The sequence below is a fragment of the Lathamus discolor genome, chromosome 1 (genome assembly GCF_037157495.1).
Source record: "Lathamus discolor isolate bLatDis1 chromosome 1, bLatDis1.hap1, whole genome shotgun sequence".
In the NCBI taxonomy this organism is placed as follows: domain Eukaryota; kingdom Metazoa; phylum Chordata; class Aves; order Psittaciformes; family Psittacidae; genus Lathamus; species Lathamus discolor.
This window is the reverse complement of record NC_088884.1, coordinates 47,282,533-47,301,918: the sequence shown is the minus strand read 5'-3', so window position 1 is coordinate 47,301,918 and position 19,386 is coordinate 47,282,533. Positions and strand designations below refer to the sequence as shown.

At 37.3% G+C, this 19,386-nt stretch overlaps 1 protein-coding gene across 2 annotated transcripts; it reads right to left on the bottom strand.

Moving 5' to 3' along the window:
* Nucleotides 1-2,109: 2,109 nt before the first annotated feature.
* NTS (neurotensin) lies at nt 2,110-16,655 on the bottom strand. 2 transcript variants are annotated; one of them, XM_065665048.1, is made up of 6 exons: nt 16,529-16,655; nt 16,065-16,153; nt 15,499-15,576; nt 11,277-11,338; nt 4,947-5,171; nt 2,110-2,984 (listed from the first exon to the last, which is right to left on the bottom strand). In XM_065665048.1, the coding sequence occupies exons 3-6, from the start codon at nt 15,557-15,559 to the stop codon at nt 2,838-2,840; spliced, it is 495 nt and encodes a 164-aa protein (XP_065521120.1). In that variant the 5' UTR covers nt 15,560-15,576; nt 16,065-16,153; nt 16,529-16,655; the 3' UTR covers nt 2,110-2,837. The 2 variants fall into 2 exon arrangements, with proteins under 2 accessions (XP_065521120.1, XP_065521119.1); XM_065665047.1 differs by lacking the exons at nt 16,065-16,153; nt 16,529-16,655 and adding an exon at nt 15,656-15,793.
* Between the last annotated feature and the right edge of the window lie 2,731 nt (nt 16,656-19,386).

Below are 19,386 nucleotides of genomic sequence, written 5' to 3'. Positions count from 1 at the left end.
CTGTTTTTTGCTTGTTTGGGGTTGGAGTGTTTTGGGGGGTTCTGAGTTTGGTTGTTGTTGGTTGGTTTGTTTTTTTTTCCTGCTGTTATCCAAAAAGGAGGGCTAAAGAAAGGCTGCAATTCCACAGCAGTGAGATCATCAGGACATAAACACAGCTAGAAATGAGAAGGCTTTCAAGAAAATAAGGACGCCCCAGACCTCAAAATATCCCTCTAGCAGCTCTGCATACATGGCTTAATTATATGGTTTAAGTGTGTTTTCTAACATTTTTATGCTTCTATGCTTGCTTTTCACCAAAGACCAATCAGCTAAAATGCCAGGTTTGGCTTTTCAGTCTTTACTGACCATGTTACAATTACGGACATTGTTTCCTCCTCTAATTAGGACAGTCTTTCACTCTCAATAACATTCTCTTGGCAACTTCCTGAACATCTCCATCAGAAGCTAGAGAAAAATGAACAACCTACCCCCTCCAGTGACACAGTAGCTGACCCTGTGTGGATTCACATTGTGCTTAAAGCAAATGGGTTATTTTAAGCCATTTTCAGCCAGTCTGTCTGGCTAGTCTGCTAACTCTGCACTGCAAGGAACAAGTACATAGTCGCAGTATAAACCTCATTTGAGTGTGGAGCATTACATGAAGGTGGAACGGCTACCCATCATCATTTGAGGTCCTCTGTTATCACCCTTAATATCTAAATCACATCCAAAATGAAACATGAAAGGGTGGGTATGTTTTTAAAAATTTTAACATTCTCTATCAGATACCAAACACATTACCTTACCCTATTTTATTTTTCAATTCTTATGCTCTTAAACCAAACATAAGAGAAAAATATCATGGCAATTAATTTATGTTTCTCTTACTCTTCCATGTTCCCTATGAAATTATGATCCGAAGTTTCTTTCCTCCTTATATATTGCTAGCAGTGAATTTTGGGATAAACACTGTTCTGCTTTGTTATTTCAGACCAGCAGGTAATTTAGAATTTAAAGTGTTCATAATCAGACTAGGGAGCTAGTAGGTTTGTTGGAAAGAGAGATGTTTCTTAGTCACTTCAGAGCATACAGTGTCTCCAGTCTAATTCTATGATGGTTTCATAAAAAAATAACGGTATGAATCTACTAGAACCTTATTTAAGCAAAACCCTTAAGCACATTAAACCTTTAAAACATGTTTAAGTGCTTTGCCAAACATGTTAAGTGCCAAACATGTTTAAGTGCTTTGCTGTACTCAAGTTATAATTATTACAGTTATTAGTATATGCTCAGTTACATCCTGTGAGCACAAGCATTTAGTGGCTATTGAAGAAATACACTGATTAATAACATTTGCAGTGAGAAAATATAATTAGCTCTCATATAGTAAAAATACATTTTACTGTAAAAAAAACCCAACATCTCTCTCATGTAACAGAGTTGGTATAACCACTGGTATGTTTTTTCTATGCATATTCCTGTATATGTTTAATAATAATTGACAGAAAATCTGACCAGTGAGAGGATGTGGAAATTCTCTGAGTGGTTGTTTTGTTTTCGGTTTGGTTTTGTTTTGTTTTCTGACAACCTGTTGGAACACCATTGCTTTGAAAAAATACCTCAAACAGAAAACAGCTAGGTTTTCAAAAGCAATGTCTAACATTTTTTGCCTTCTGGTTTGAGCATCCAGGCTTTGTGGGTTTTAGACTATCCCTCTATTTTCACTGTTGTTGTGACCCCCAGTTCTTTCAGGCTGTTTTCTTCAAACACTGGAACCTGGATCATTGAGATTCTGTTTTATGTACACATCAGAGACACAGAGATGGAAAATATGTTTCAGGTGGCACTGAATTCCTCATGGCTTGAAAACGAATTTTTCCATGCTGGAAGCTTCCCTCTCAATCAGCTTCCAAGACTGCCTTTAACCCCTGACACTGCCTGGTTTTATTACAAATATGGAGAGGTAGGGAAAGGAAATGCCTTTTAAGTAGTTAAAGATGCTTCAATTTTAATTCCACTTTTAAATATCTCTCCCAAGTTTCCCATATAACCAGTTTAGTATCTTAACAGTGACAGCACAGGAGCATGAATCAGCTTTTTTATTTTTTTTCTTTATTTTTTTTCCTGAGCATTCATTGATTAGGTAAACACTGTAAATTCTTTTACTGATTTAATAAACTCTTTTCATATTTTTTCAGTGATACACAAGACTCTAAAGCAGGGTTTGTTCTCACTAGCATATTTTCCTAAAGTCTCATTTATGTATTGTTTTCTTAAATTATGAATATTCAGTGGCAAGAGTCAAAAAATAAAAATTTATTTACATGCAGGCTATTTAAAACATGAATTTTGAAACTGCCATTTAATAGTTAGATGATAGTATTTGTTTCCTTCCTTCAACCTAATCCCTAATAAATTCAACTGGCCAATATATAAAATATCGTGCTAGTTCTGACTAGTATATTATATAAAAATTTTCAAGTGTATATATATTTGAGGTGTTGCATTAGGAAATTGTAAGATTCCCAGTAGGGTTTATGAACAGTACCATTTTTACTTGGTTTATGTTGATGTGCTTTATAAAATAGGAAAATACTACAATATTGTTGGAAATACATTGAGATCTCAGTTCTGTACAATACATCATGCTTAGAAACTTATTTATTTTCAAATGTATTGGTCCAATTAATCGTAAGTAGGAAAAAAATCACAAAACAACAATTGCAAAAAAGACACAGTTATCAACCTGATCATTTTCCGTAATATAATTCCACACAAGTATGATTTTAGATTTAAATAAGATAACCATAACACACAGTAACCTAGAAACTAAATATACATTGTTTTCTTCTGCTGCATCAGTAATATGAACTTCTCTTGAGTATGTATGGTCTTCTAGCTTTGTTCACATGTAGCTGCCGCTTCAGAATATAGGGATTTTTTCTTTTCATTATTTCCTTGTCTTGGCTTGAGTTGTCTAGATCAAAAGCATCTTGCTGAAGTAACTGTAGGATGCAAGAAGACACGCAATGTTATCAGCTTTTTTTGGTGATGAAGATTATAAATTCCTAGAAAATTTATGGAACTTTTAACACCTGACACCAAGAAAAATGTTTACTACAGCAGCTGCAGGTTTAAAAAAAAAATAAGTAAGACACAAAACTAGGATCACACTAAAGATAAGCTGAATCCTATAGATGTGGTATTTAAATTCCATTAAAAGTAACAAGATCATTGGTTTTGCCTCAAGAGAAAACCTGTTATGTTTCAGTCAAATTGACTGAAAACTTCCTAATGATTGTCACTCTATAATCACTCATTTAGGCCAAACACCTCCTAAAACACCCACTGCTATCTGGTTTCAGCTTTTGAGCAATATTTTTATCTGTAACTTCCTACAGCTAAAAAATCAAAACATGTAATAAATAAGAAATTAAATAAAGCACAAAAAAGCCAATGTTTTATCAATCAGAATTTCTTATATATTTTTAGTTTTATCTGGAGTTTTTTGAAGTATTTTGCTCAGATTCCGCATTGCTTTATCTATTAAGATTTCATCCCTTCTCTCACCATGTTTTTCCATGGTCACGTACAGTCCTGGCTGAAAGGCATTAGACTGAAATAGTTTTTGTACTTACCCTAGTATTTCCCTAAGCAATCAAACTCTGTCACTCAATTACTTGATGAGTGCTCACCTAAATTCTATTTAAATGAAAGACTCTCATGGTTGCAACAGACTTTGGAGTCAGTCCTGGATGAATAAGATCACAAGAACTCCTTTCATTACATAAATTGTTTATTTCAAACCTTCTTCAAGCCTTCTCCCTCTGGCTCTATCGCTTCTTTTAACGTGTCTTATAAACCTCTGCACTGCTGAAGCTGAGAGAGGAGTATTTTAATTTTTTTTTTTCAATTTCACACACAGTACTGTTAGGAGTGATTATTCCCAACCACCAGAAGAGGTGATGCAAATGCAAAGTAAGAAACTGTGATTATGTCGTATGGATTAGTGCATATAGTGAGTTCTGCGATAGCTACTTTTCAGCAATAAATGAAGAGATGAAGAGAATCCTCAGAAAACTGGTTCTCAAAGGTGTTACAGTCTTTCATATGGACCATCCCAGCTAGTATGAAGGACTGAGAATAAGCCTGCAGATACAGAGCTGTGATTCAGCACATAAAAGAGGATCAAAATTCAGCCAGACTGTCCATGAACCTGCAATAGCTGAAGAAACTGGGTTTACTGGAAAGTGGGTAGTGACATAAGAATAACTCTTCTCACTCTGCAAAGCAGCTTTTAGTGTAATATATAATAACACAAGTGGATTGTGCCCAGTGCACCTATGTATGATCATTGCACTAAGTATCACAAATGGACTATAAACAATCACTGTTTAAGAACAGCAATCATTATACAATCACAATGTCAACTTCCAGGGTTGCCTTTAGGTGTGGGGAAGCAAAAATCAAGAGTTCCCTTGATGGTTTCTTAGCAATAATAAACCTAGACTGCCTGGTAAAATTACATGTATATGTGGGCATGTGTCCATGCATTTTGAATCCAGTTTGCCTTAGGGCCTTAAAAGTGTTTTCAGAAACTCTGCCTCAGTAAATCTGCAGTCTGATAAACAGATATTACTTTTGTGTTCTGGCATACATCTCACTTTCATGTGTTTGTTTTGTTCCTTGGAATGGCTACAAAGAGTGGGCAAGATACATAGTTGAGAATAGCTCTCATTTAACCATGGGTCAATATAAAAAACAGACACTCAACTCATCAGAAACTGCATTAATTCACATCTCTTTCAATAAGGCATATCAGAGGTATCAGAGTATATAAAAACTGGAAGAAAAGCTCAAGCAATATGATGGGTATCACATGGGTATGGGTTTTAAAAAAATCATTACAAACTGAGCATAGGAGTATAACACCAGCTGAAACATGCATTTGTGACAGTTTGTTTTACCTCCCAATGCTGAAAAATTCTGCTGTGGCAAACTTTTTGAAGTTGATATACTGTCAGCATTGCTTCCAAGCTGAAGCCATCCAGAGCAGCAGGAAACTGTCTTCCTGAAACGAGATCCTCTTCATCTACCTCTACTGTATCGCCCACTTGGTTGTTTATGTTGTTGACAAGATTGCAGACGTTTAGCAGGGTCATTTTCCAGTAAGGAAGTTTTGCTCTGTTAATCTGGAAATACAAATACCTACTATTTAATGTGTTGCAATTTTTTGTTTTGCTTTTTGTTAATAATGTGTAACAATCAAACATTTTGGTAGGAACAAGCTTGTGTGTCTGAAGTATTTTTTGCCTGCTCAAATTTTAGACAATAATTAGAGAGTGCTGAAATTAGGGCAACTCATTTATTAAATACACCAAGTCTGCTTCCCTGCAGCCTTACCCCCTGGGTAGATATACATGATGAAAAACTAAACTGCTACCAAACCAGAATGGCAGCATTTCATGGACATTCTGCACAGGTGCAAACAAAAACACAGATGGAAATTAATATAATATAAATTCACAGGCGTAAATAAGGACAATGAATGAGTCAAACCCACAGGATAAATTCCCAGTACTAGAATCCAAGGTGGATGCCTGTGGTTAAGTAGATGCTCCTCCCCAGTTCAGAACAAACACCAGTAATTTCAAAATTCCCTGATAAAAGGAACGGAGTCCCTGCTTCAGGGCAAGCTGTCTGATCAGGCTACATTAGAAGTCATAGAATCTGTAAGCCCCAGGAGTTTTGGATACTGGAGAATCATGAGTCTGGGAGATGTGAATCGAAAGTCTATGGGCTTAGATTAAGATAGAGAAAAGATGAAAGACAGCTGTGTAAACTATGTATTCCTGATTTGGTAACTGAACTGAAAAACTCAGACCAAATGTGTTTAGGTGTTCCACCTAAACAAACCTCATTCAGAAATGTTACAGAAAGACAGAAATAGAGACATTTCACAATGGTTTGTCTCAAATTTACTTGCTCCAGTACGCTCCATTATTGGGAAGACATTTAACTTTTAAACCCTTTTAAAAAATGTTACGGAAAATTATTTTTACTTTCCACTGTTCTTTTCAAGCAGTTGTGGCAACAGTCTTCCTTAGTTTCTATTATCAATTAAAAAAATAAGTAAAAACCTAATTCCTACCTCTTTTGCTGCTTTTTATGCCTTTGCTACTTTCTTGGTTTTCCCACTACTAATTATTTCTTTCAGATTATATTACTTCTAGTGGTGAGTATTGAAATCGCTTTTCTTAAACGAGAATTGATGACACAGTGATCTCCAAATGCCAAATAGCAAATTCGTATTTATTACTGGCAAGGGTTTCCATGCTGTGCGCATTAGGATTATGTTTTATCCATGAAATGAAATGTAGTTGCTTCTTTTCCTGGCTGTACAAAGTTAAATATAGGTATTACATTAACAAAGACATTGCCTTTTATATACTAATGGCATTAATTAAAAGTGTGGATGAAGTGCTTACTTAGCTGAACATTCGGTTGTTTCTTTAAAACACCTTCCTAACAAAGGGTCATTGCATATTCACCACACTTTACTATTTTTTTTTAGGGAATAGAAAGAAAATGGAGAGGAGTGAAGAAGAAAACAAGAAAAGTTGGCATCACTATCAGCGTTAGTTACAAAAAAAAAATCCCTTTTGGCCATAACCATTACTCCAGTAAACAGCTGATATACGCATGCTTTTCAAAATCAGAGTAATTTAGCCTTTTAATAAAACCACTTTGTGTTTTTAGATTTCTGACAAGGCTCAGAGGGGAAAAAAATAAAAAAGAAAAAAAGATTATTTTGTTTTGAGGCTAAGAAGAAATCAAATCTCTGATCTGATTCAGAAGCTTGAAACTGGCTCTGTACTTTTTACTTCAAGCTCATCTGTTGTCCCATCTAGGTGCTCTCATTAGTCTATTGAATTATTTGTCAAGATGTGATATATTCAAAATAAAAATTAACCTCTTTGCAGACCATCCAGTTTAATTCACGTAAGTTAAACCTGCAAAAGGAACAAGCATCCACTGCAATATCAGAATTCTCTTTGGTCTGTTTTAAAGTATCTGTGAAATGTAAAAATATGGAGGTTTCTGTAACAAATGAGGAGACTTTTCCAGTGCACTTTTCTCTCCTGGGTGTGCTAAAGAAATGGGAGTTAGCACTACAATAGCTACATTGCAGTGACGAATAAAACCTAGGGGCAGTGCTACATGATCAAGTGAGGGTCCTGAGACAAAAAAACATTAAAATAAAAAATTAAAAAATATTCCAGTGGATGGGAACAGAAGAAGAAAGGACAGTGAAATTTCTTACGTGTTCTTGCATTATTTACAGCGTCTTTTTAATTTAAAGTTAATACTTTATGTTAGAATGGTGCATGTCTATGTTTAAAGGAAGTTTTCTCTGCATATTAGTAAAATACTTAAAACATCAGGCTTCATTAGGTGAAACTGGTCTTAGCTGCTATTTATTAGGTTAGGGGAAAAAATTTTGCAGTTCTGTCTGCAAGTATATTTGTTTGTTAAGGGAGTCTAATTCCCATTAATACCACACATGTATCAGCCCAAAATATTCTTATTTGAGTACAACCTGCTTCTGACTTAACACTGCTGCCAGCTCACAGAATGAGTCTATAAAGCATTAAGAACTTCAGACAAGAGTGAAATATATTTTTAACTAAACATGGAACTCTCCAGGTCATGTCCAGTCACTGAACAAGCAGCCATGATACTTTTTCACTCCACTATTACAGCAAGCATTACAATCGGACAGCTTTGTTTTATAGATAATTGAAAATCTCTGAAGCCCTTATCCTAAAGGAATATGTGAAAATGCAGTTTAAGATGACCGTAATCCAAATGTTCAGTTATAATTCCAATGTGTGATATATTCTTAGTACAGGTCTAAGGAATACCAACTACAGTTGCTCAAGACATGTTTTGGAAAACACCTACACAACAGATCAAGAAACCCATATCTGCCACGACAGAACTAATTTTTTTTAAGATTATCTTGAAAAAGATTTGGGAATGATCTGAAGGAACAAAAGAGACTGCAGTATGAATCAGAATTCAAAAGTTATTAATGCTGAAGTGAATATGATATATGCATTTCCATTGTTGAACACGCCTCTGAAATAAGACTCAGATATATGGCTTCCCACGTCTCATATAACTTGAAAGATAATTTTACATCATCTAAGAAACTGAAATGAGCTTGAGAATATTTCCTGCTTTGAAACAGGCTTGTCCTATGAAAGATTAGAGAATCTCTTTCCATTTCTCATTAAATGATACCCCTCAAAATTTGCTTAAGATAACTTCTTACATTATAACGCACACCACTCAAATATCTGAGCTTTTTTCCCCTCCAAAAAAGAAAGTTTCATTCTCTGCCTTTTATATTCTTGCCTTTATCTAGGGAAAGCAGATGAAAAACTTACTCATAACCAAGTAAAACCCAAGATAATGAAGCATCTCTATGGTTCCTTTTTGGAATAGTAGTTAAATTTTGTTCAGCACGTAACCATAATAAAAATATTTTCTGTCCTTAAGCAGATATGGTATTGAGTTATCTTACAACAGTTCTTCTGTGGTGTATACTAATGTCTGCAAACATAATGAATTTTTATGTGATGGCTGAGTCAGGAAGTCAGTAACTCCTATGTAGCTGTAACCTCATCCGCCTCTGACAACAAGGCAAAACTCTGGGCACATACAGTCAGCAATAGGCATCCTAGAACAAAAAGAAGCTCAGATGATCCAAAATTTTATTCTAGTGATGATATATTGTTCAAAGAAATTGAACAGTTTTGTTCTCAGACTTGTTTGTGCTCGGGACATTCCTCATGGAAGTGGTGGTTTCAGGCAAGCATTTATGAAGCTGGGAACAGAGCTATTTATTTGATACAAAATAGAAAGAGCAGATAACTGCATATACATGGTACTTCAGGTTGTGCTGTCTTGCCAGATCTTCCAAATGTGTCTTTGGGTTTTATCTTAGTGAAAAGACAAAGCATTTTATCCCTGTTTTATCCCTGTATCTTCTCTGAGATTTAACAACAGGGAAGGGTAATAAACTGTATTAAATCACAGAATCATAGAATAGTTAAGGCTGGAAAGGACCTTAAGATCATCTAGCTCCAACCCCCCTGCCATGGGCAGGGAAAATGTTGAAGACAGGTTGTAATAAGCTTGGATATACAACTTTAAAGAGAAGTTTGAAAAAGGCCACTAGACACTGAACAGCTATCTGTGAAGTCAAAAGCATATGGTAACTTTTTCCATAATATTGGATGGACTCCTGAAAGCTGCAAAAGGTGTGTGCTTGAACTCTAACTGCAGTTTTGATACTATACTTCACAAGTCCGTACTGCAGATTTTTTCTGTCAAATACTACAACCACAAGTAATAATCCACTTTGCAGTTTTAGATCTGAGCTTTCATAAACAATTTTTGTTCCTTTTTTTTTCACTCTTTTCCCCTTTCCCCATCTTAATGTTATTTAAATTGTCTGAATCTTCCTTGCTGCTTATTATTAAGTCAGTGTCAAAGACGTTTAATAGTGCCCTCAACTGGAACCAGATCTCACGCACAGTACAAGACAGTTATTACACATACCATCAAATTGGTCTCTCACACCAAAACCATACTTTTGTTCTAATGAGAGTTAAAAGCTAGCAGAGAACAGAAAAAAAAAAAAAAAAAAACAACTTGTCATTTCAGTAATGAATGGAATAATGGTATCCCTTTTGTAGAAAACACTTATGTACTCTTTTTAGTGGTTCCACCATGCCTTACTTTGATGTCAAGAGAATATATAGCAAACTAATGAATTCTAGGTGGTGATTTAAGCAGTAGAATGTAGAATTAAAGCAATGTCTCCACCATGCACCTACTGCTTATGTCAACTTCAGATGTCACGTGACTTACAGTGTATACCACAAAAACACTGAGTGGCAACCTACACAGCGTAAAACAACATAAAAGAGTATTATCACAAACACCACTACATTATCAGCTGGTGCACTCTGCACATTTTTAGCTACCTGAGATTATGCTCTGTCCTGAGAGAGAGGAAAAGATGGAAGGGGAGATTAGGTTCACAGTTCTACTGAAGTCAGTAACAGAAATACCAACAGCTGTAGGGTTTCCTCCAAGGCATACTATGCTTTGCCACACAGAGAAAGAACTACTTTTGTCGGCCTTCTAAATTTATGTTTGTCTGAAGAAAAGAATATCTATGAATCTTTCTGTACTTTAACGGAGCAAGTGGCAAACAGGTTTATTTAGCATCTAAGGTTAATTATCGTGCCAGTAAGGAACATGGAAACCTAAGAACTGTCAGAACAGATCAAAACAATGTGTTTTCTGGCCTTATTATTCTCTTAAGAGTCTTATTCTAGTCTATTCAAAGAATCCTGTGAAAAAGCTCACATATAAGCAAATACAGTAAATATGGAAGTCTTCAAGGCAGATTTTGTTCTTAACATTCAACTAGTCATTGACTTACAACAGTTTTAGGGAAAAAATTTTCATTTCTTGTTTTATTTTCCTCTGAATTTAACTTGAACTCCATTAGAACAAAGGAATAAAGCATTCAGACAATATAATGGCACTTGTTTCAGTGTTTGTTCTTTAATATGTTGCTGAAGAAATATTAGACTATATATATCTTAGATCATTTGTGGAAAACAACACTGTTAAGAAAGTATTTCTCTATCAGCCTGTTCAATAGATATGTGCAACACTTGCTGCTTCACCTTGTCAATATGAGATTGGAACTGAATTTGTCTGTATTAAATAACATGTACACTGCTCACAGTCTGGGGTCAGGTTCCCCCGTTCCTGTGCTAACACTGTGATTAAATTCTTAAACCAAAATCAGCATAAGTATTAACAGCTTTTGCTTTATGACTGTCTTAAATTTATTTGCATATAGGAAAAATTCTGCCTAAAAATAGCACTTACGGATTTGACGCAAGGTTAAGTTAGCTTTCATCACATACAATGTTATTGGAAACACATTTCCTCCAACAGATTTACATCTCTGCACATAACACAGTTTTGACAGTTTAATGAAAGCACCAGCGTTACAAGTGAGGAACACTTTTAGTGTGTCACATCAACACTTTTAAATTTCCTTTGAACTGGAGAAAATCTTGCACCAAAGTAATGTCTAGCACTGAACTTTTTGGTCTAGACCATAGGTTATTACTTTGTGCAGAGACTTCTGTGTTTGTAATGAAATTCATTTGCTCTCTACCCGTCAAAAGAAAAACAATTACCTTTGATGTGTACATATTGGTCAATAAATCTGCTTCTAATGCTTTCATTTCCTCTTCTGAATCTGGGAATAAACCAGAAACATATGTTTATTATTTCATCATAAATCATGAACATTTCAACTTAGCATACAGAATTTAGTTGTATCTCACTTAGTTTTGAAAACCAACTGTATAAAACCCAAACAAATAAACATTTTGGATAAAAACACAGCAAAGCGATCTGCTGTGAGGAGTCTTCAGGTAGCAATGACACTATGCTAAAATGGATACTCACTACCTTTTTAATGCATGATCAAGCTTATTGAAGTGAATGAATCAATTCAGTAATCTTTCTTCAGTGCAGTCCTTTCAGTAAACAAAACTGCTGCAATATTCTCCACTCAAAACTCAGTATGGGTTTCATAATTGCTATTTGTCACTTCTATTTACTTTGAAGATTTTGGATATTTATTTTCAAATAATATTTACTTAAGTAGCGGCTAAGTATTTACGTGAACAGCAGTTGTGATTACAGTACAGGATTTAGTCTCAATTATTGTTGATTAAACTAAAAATATTTTTACTGATATGAGGGAATTGAGCTTCATCAGTTTGTGATACAAGCTTTTGACAATGCATACACCAAAATAAAGTATTCTGACTTCAGATTTTCTTTACTAGTTTAATTGACCTTTAATAGTTCAGCAGACTTGCAAGACCTGTGATTTAATGAATAGGGTTAAAATTGCTTTAGAAAGAGAAAAATAATCACAAACTTTTCTACTTTGTGCTGTACAGAATCACAAGATTTGGCCTTGAAAATCTAGAAACAATCACAGAGCAAAGATAATATATAAACAAATCAGTTAAGGCTTCAGACGAAATAGAGTTCTACACGGCTTTTAGCTTTCCTGGAATATACCAGCAGTCCAAAGCCAAACGATACACTTACTTATATTTTAAACCAAACTAAATCATAATCTATTCCATATTTATGTAAGTCATGCAATCATAGAATGGTTAGGGTTGGAAAGGACCATAAGATCATCTAGCTGCAACCCCACCCTACCGTGGGCAGGGATGCCTCACCTAGACTATGTCACCCAAGGTTTTGTCCAACTTGGCCTTGAACACTGCCAGAGATGGAGCATTTATCACTTCTTTGGGCAACCTGTTCCAGTGCCTTACCACCCTCACAGTAAAGAACTTCTTATACCTAACCCGAACTTCCCACAGAATCGTTGGATAGATTTTGCCTATGCCTTCATTCTGATAGCACAGAAAGCCAACCATTATATTGCTCTGAAAAACCAAACATGACCAATCTTAATCTTACCACCACGATGTTTCTTCTTTGGGGAATTCTCACAAAGTTTCAGTTATTATTCACCTTCTTCTAATTTTAAGCCTAATTTATTTCTAATTACAAATTTATTACTGGTTTGTACATAACTGCCTTCACTATAAGTGATATCTTTCTAATTGTAATATTTACCCAACTCATGTATTTTTTGAGAGCAATCATAGCCCTTTCTCAGCTCATATTTTTAGGGTGCGCTTAAGCAGTGATTACCAAATAAATACAAGATCATTCTGCCTTTTGGAAAAAAAACATTCCCTGGAAAACCCATAAATACTTCACTGAATGGCTATGCCCAGGGCTACTAAACCTTCACCTGTTCTCCTCTTTTGTAATAGCACTGTATTCCCAGCTCATCAGAGTGCCCCTCCTCTGTATCTGCTGTGATCTCAAGACAGCAAAGCATAATACAGATTCGATCAGAAGCATCAGTACTTAACTACCTTAATGCTCACCATTAGCTACAGGAAGTAGCTCTCATACATTTTTTTACCTTTTTTTTTCTCATGGCTGAAAAAATTTAGTATCTCATAAAAAAAAAAAAGGTCAAGTCTTTTATCTCCTTAGACATTTTCAATCACTGTGCTTCTGTTAAAAGGAACATTAAATAGGTTACTTCTACTGCTCCCTAAACTATTGTATTTTGTACTGTTGCACTGCTTCTCATTATTTAGATCATCAAAAACTTCTGGGCATTATTATTCTGGGCATTATCCTCTGTAGTGATGCTCCTGTTCACCCTTGCATTACCAGCACACTACATTCATTCACTTTTACTTTTTACACTGAAGTTGTTATCGAAAACATTAAATAAGGCTGGTTTGTGGATCAGTATTACAGTAAGCCATTAGCAACTAATCTCCACCTTAATGCCTTTCAGCCCTTTCAGCACTACTGGTTGTCCGCATTACCTAATTTCCTAACTGCTTTACCATTAGCCAAAATTCTGCTGGCAGCACAAGGTCACCTCAGCTGAATTTCAACTACTGGTAGCAGCAGCTCCTGTGAATAGTGTCACACTGTGACAGCGTCATGATTTGCGGTGTCCTGGGTCATACCGGCTGAGGACAATGAAAGTACTGGTCTGCTTAGCACCTGTTTTTTTATGTTCCACAGAGGATGGAAGGTACCTTCAACACACCATCAAGGCAGGAAGACAGCTGCAGATGTGGTAAATAAGTATTTAAAAACATTTTGGTTGAGAAAAGAACTCTGGAAGACATTATTTAAGAGGCTGGTCAAGATCCCTCGAGTGAAGAATAAAGCAAAGCTTGGAGGAGGAGAAGGGAACACATTCAGGCAATTCAGGAGTGAAAGAGACAGACAAGGAGTAAAGGCTCTTTAAAGAAGAGCAGACTCTCAAGACTCTCAGAGAGAAATGTATAAAAGGTCTGGTTACATATTACTGTTCATATCAGAGGGAAAGACACAGTTTGATGTCCTCTTGATTAACTTGTTATTGATAAGAAATACAGTTTCTATTAATATATCATGTTCTACAGGAATAGTTACATTTTACAGTTACACTTTTCCCTAAAGGCAAACATTTTCAAAAGAAAATTAAAATGTATTATAATTTTCTTTATGACATAACTGTCCATATTTGTCAAAATTGATTTGGCCCTTCCACACAAGCTTCTCTATGGCATTTCTTATTTGAATAAAAAATTTCATTTTCAAGCAAATAAACCACTATGCCAGTTACACCTACAATTTTGCTTCTGGGTGTTTTATAAGCCTATTCTAATTTCACCTTTTTTTTTTTTTTTTTTTTTTTTTTTTTTACTTTAGTGGGCTTTCATTCAGGTTCTACAAACAGACGAATCTGAAACTGCCTCACTGAAAATACTGGTCAAATATTTGCTTAAAAAGCTTTAAACATGTATTTATTAAACATAAAGTCTTGTCACTAAAACCACCAGTTCTCTACAATATACAGAATGATTGTTTAAACTGTGATAAAGTGTAGGTATCATGTGTGTTACACTTTTATTTTGCAGGAGAATACAAATTTCAAACTTTCATCTAATGTGAGAATTAGGAATTTAGAGTCTTCCTGATCACTGAAGCTGAAAAACCTAAGGTATTGTAAATTTACTCCTTAAATTTCATAGAGTTAAAAAATAAAGTAATTTGCAAGTTAATTAAAATGGGATTTTGAAGACCATTCTGCATCATATCTGTGTGTTTAATCTCCACCATACCTATTTTTGGTTATAAAGTCAGGACATTAATGACATACTCTTAGCTGTGTCATTTTCCAAAGGAGCAGGCAATGCGTTTTAATGTATGTTTCTCTTTTTTTAGGTTTCTAAAACAATTGCTCTATGATTAGAAATGCATTTACATTAACCTTCCTATTGTGTTATCTGCATCTGATTCCTCTTTTTTTGTCATAATTTCAGATCAGTTGCTAGCATTTTTTTCCCCAGACTACAAAAATTGTATTTCTGTCTCTAGAAGTTGACTGAAGTGTGTATATAGTTGGACTGGATTATGGCAGCTATTCATATGAGTTGCTGAAATTATAATTTCTAGGGCAGTTTGGAAATGCATGGTATTCAATAAATCGCAAATGAACAGACATAAGCGAGCAGATGGTCTACACTGACTTATATTTCCCACGTCTAGCCTACCCTATCTGCCATGGTACAGATGCTATGAGGAGGAATGGTGTAGCTGAAGGGCGAAAGTATGGCAGGTATATAAAAAAAGCTATGCTGACCAGAGCCGGTTACCAGGGCCAGCTCCGTGGCGCCTAGAGGGCACAACCGCTGCAGCCCAAACCGACTTCATCTCCCTTCCCCAAGTCCCTCTAGAGGCTGCGGAGCGGCACAGTGCGCATCGCCCGGGGGTCTTCAGAGGGCGATGCGGGGCGCTTACCTGAGCAGAAGCTGCAGGAGGCCAGGGCCAGCAGCATGACACACACCAGCTGGGTTCTCATCCTTGCCGCGCCGCCCTCTAGAAAGTAAAGTCCATAAATCCTGGAGAGAGACGAAGAGAGAGAGAAAGAGACAGACAGACAGACCGACAGACCGACCGACAGACAGAGCCGCTCCGCTCCGCGTCCTCTTGCACACGCGCTGGCGGGCGGCTGCAGGCACCAGACGGGGCACCCGGACCCTTCCCCAACTATATAAGCCGCGGGGTGATGTCACGGCGATGCCGACATCGCCTCCTGATGAAGCTCCCTCCCTCCTCCACACCCCTCATGCCCCCCCGCCCCCATCTCTCCCGCTGCCCCTTCCCCGCCTCTCCGCTCCCGCCAGCGCCGACGCCACTCTCCGCCTGACGCATGCGGAGCCCCGCGGGGCGCGCAGCGAGCTCCCTCACCTACAGCCGCGCGGGGCGGCTGAAACCGGCATTTCCCGAAAGGGAGCTGTCCTCTGATTTGGAAAAGCCCCGAAATAAAACATCATTAGTATTAGCATTATTAAAAACAAAGTTACCGCCGCTGGTGAGACCCCTGACGTGCGCTGTGCCCGCGGTCTTCGTGCGGCCGCCGTCTGATGCGCTTTGTCTGTGATCTTAGCTTTCCCTGCAGCGAGGGCAAAACACAGCGGGCATGGGCAGGGGTGTTAAACGGGGGGTGGGCAGGGCAGTGTGTGCCATGGGGCATGGCATAACTCTAGGCGTGGGCAGAGGGGTTACATCGGGCACGAGTAGCAGGGGAAAAAGAACACATAGAGAAGTCTGTGTGTGAGAGAGAGATGGAGAAAGATAACGGGAAAGTCACTTGGCAGAGATTTTTCATAGATGCAGAAGAGAATTCTGATACGCAGCAGGGCGAGACTTCTATTACTTGGTAAGAAAGCTTGCCAGAAGCCAGCAGCTAGGGTTTTAAGAGAGCAAGCGCTCCTGAGCGATATTTCTCCTGACATGCACTTTCCCGATTGATTTTTACAATAAATACCTTTCCTTACATGACCAGCAAAGAGCAGAATCCGTGAGCACCACCCAGAGCTCAAGACCACAGAAAACACGCAGGGCACGGGGGGCGGGAGGCAGCTCGCAGGGGGCGCGGAGTGGGCGCGCACTGCTGCGTGAGGGGCAGCGGGGTCCCCTGTTTCCCCATCGCACGCCCTCCGCACACACGGCTCTGCTGCCTTCTACGTCTCAGCTCCCGAGGCGTAAAAACCACAGCAGTGATCCGAAGTGGAGGGTCGGGCAGGGTAATCTTTGACGTCTGTGTGTATAAACGTAACGCTGAAGACTCGCATCAGCCTCCATCAAGCTACTGCTTTTACTGTCTTTTTTTACTGTCTTTTACTCAGATAACGGACAAATGCTCCATCTGTTGAATGCAGATACTATGCGTGAATATATTTGAGGACAGATACGCATGCCACACATAGCAGGAACGCACTCCGTGAATGGCACAATTTGCTGGCGTGGATGTTTTCTTCATTGCAGAAAGTTTCCTTTAAAACGCAAAGGGCAGTAACGACTGCTGCTTTCCTCCCATACCCTCTGCTCCCGTCCGTGAGACTGAAAAGGTGCCGCAGAAACAGAAAAAAAAAAAAAACCCAGATTTTTTTTTTTTTTTTAAATCCTGACACATGGAACACCTGGTGAGAAAAGTTTAATCAATTGAATTCCTTTTTCCCTGAATCAACTTTTGGACTCATCAAAATCTGAATTTGAATTTTCTTCTGGTTTATTAAATAAATGCAAAAGGAAATGAGTGTGTTCCGCTGGTGTTGGCTGTTTTCAGAACACAGAGTTTTGCATACAGTTGGGAACACATTTTTCTGTCCTACTAAGAGATAAATTAGAAGCAACCAAACAGACAAACAAACTAAGACCCCAAAACATGTTTATCACATTGTATAGGCTGTGCTAGTCTGCCAGAAATTTTCAGCTATTACTCATCTGCCTTAGCACGGAGGTTAGATAGCCACTCACACTCCCCTCTAGTCCCATTTTCTATTATTTCCATGATATAGAAAGACCAATCTGCAGCTGATTTTGCCCAGTGGGTGTTCTGCAGTTCAGAAAGCTCTATGAATGAGAATCATATTTCATAGATATTTTCTAGTGCCTACTATCTGTCACAGATTTCTTCAATAGTGTAATTGCCCATATTCTTATATAACTGGAATTTATTGGAATGAAATTTTATTATTTTCTCAGGAAGAGAGTAATTGCCATTTTTCTACCATTAAAATCTGTGATTACTTAATTGTTGCCTTTTTTTTCTTTATGCTGAGATACAAATAATTAGTGATTTCTGGAAGATGAAGGTAAAGTAAGATATAGGCATAATCTTTTGTATAACTGCTGTGTTTTCACCTTTTTTTCTGGAAAATGAAAAGGCAGAAACTTTGGTGTTAAAAATCTGCTTTCTTATCACGTTGAATGTTCTTGACATATTATCGTCAAGTCCCCTGGATCAGGCACAGCTGAGCTTCAACAATTACATTTTTTTCTCAGTAGAACTGAACTCTCTTCTGTTTCTCAGATGTTCTTTTACTTTTTCTACCTTTCTCCTACATCTGTAGCTTCTACTGCTCCATTAAGAATTGCATATTAGGAATTTTAACCCTTTCAACAATTAATTCCCTAAATCACCTTAGCTTCCTCAAGATACCTTCTTATCACATATTGCATTGGGATCCAGTGAAGTTTTTTAAGAAACCTACCCCCCACTCCACCCCGCTCTTTGAGGATCTCTCTCTTTTTAACTATTTCTTAAGTAAAGAAAACCTTTATAACTGTTCATTAGTGTCAGTCAGCTTGGGAAACTCAGTTTGTCTTTACTTGCCCTCAACATGTGATTTAAACAGCCTGTCCAGGACTATAAATCAGCTCCATTCGCAACTGTGAGGTATCTGAAGATGATGAAACAATCAGGCTAATGGCAGATTCAAGAAAGAACAGATACAGGAACCTCTATTTACTTTGCCACTGGAATATAAAACTACCATCATAATATATGGATGACACCAAACACAAAAGCCATAATCACCAAAAAGGAGAAAACCATTCTGCTAATGATCCAGCAATAGCAGGTACTAGAGACTATAATAAAGAACAGTCATGTTCCATTTAGCAGTCATGCCTTGGAAACAGAAATAACCATATTAATCATGAATGGAAGGTAATCAAGCTGTTCAATCCTGTCATTAAATAGATTTTTTGTGTATTTTTGTATTTTTTTGGCAAACATTGCAGTAGTTATATAACTATGGATACTGGAAGCAGGAAATATGGAGACTAGAGGTGGTCAGCAAGACAAGATTTCACACAGCAAACTAGCTCAGGATGCTCACTCACAATCTCAAATTCAAATTTAGCTGCTTTGCACCTACAGTAGTTTGGCTATCAGCAGTTTAAATTAACACACTGGGCAGAAAACTGGTGTCTCAAATCAATTTCTGTCATGTCAGGTCAAGAAAGAAAAAGCTTAAGCAAAGCAGCAGGCCAGACAGGGAAGCGTATTTAAAACACATTTAAAGCATAAAGCACAGTCAGATGCTGCTGATTGAATTTCCAAGACTTCGTGAGTTTTCAGCATCTCTTTGTCTAAGCTTAAAATATGCCTAGGGATTTTTATTCTGTTTGGCCATGACAATGGCGCTTAAAAATTGGTGGTGCATTCAACTGCTGAAGGTCTTGGAGATCACCTGTGCTGCAGAGAATAACAAAAAAATATCAAAATCAAAAAATGGGATGATATTTATCATTTTGGATCATTCTTAAGCAAGTAAAACATTAAGCAACCACTCTGCTTCAAACCCAACCTCCTTTAGCTGTTCTGTGACTCTTATT

What these genes read in the sequence shown, in the direction of transcription:
- NTS (XM_065665048.1), bottom strand. Translation starts at nt 15,559, where the DNA reads ATGAGAACCCAGCTGGTGTGTGTCATGCTGCTGGCCCTGGCCTCCTGC. An exon ending in CCAATATGTACACATCAAAG is followed by an intron (nt 5,172 to 11,276) that starts GTAATTGTTTTT and finishes TTGTATTTCCAG; the next exon opens with ATTAACAGAGCAAAACTTCC. An exon ending in GAATTTTTCAGCATTGGGAG is followed by an intron (nt 2,985 to 4,946) that starts GTAAAACAAACT and finishes TGCATCCTACAG; the next exon opens with TTACTTCAGCAAGATGCTTT.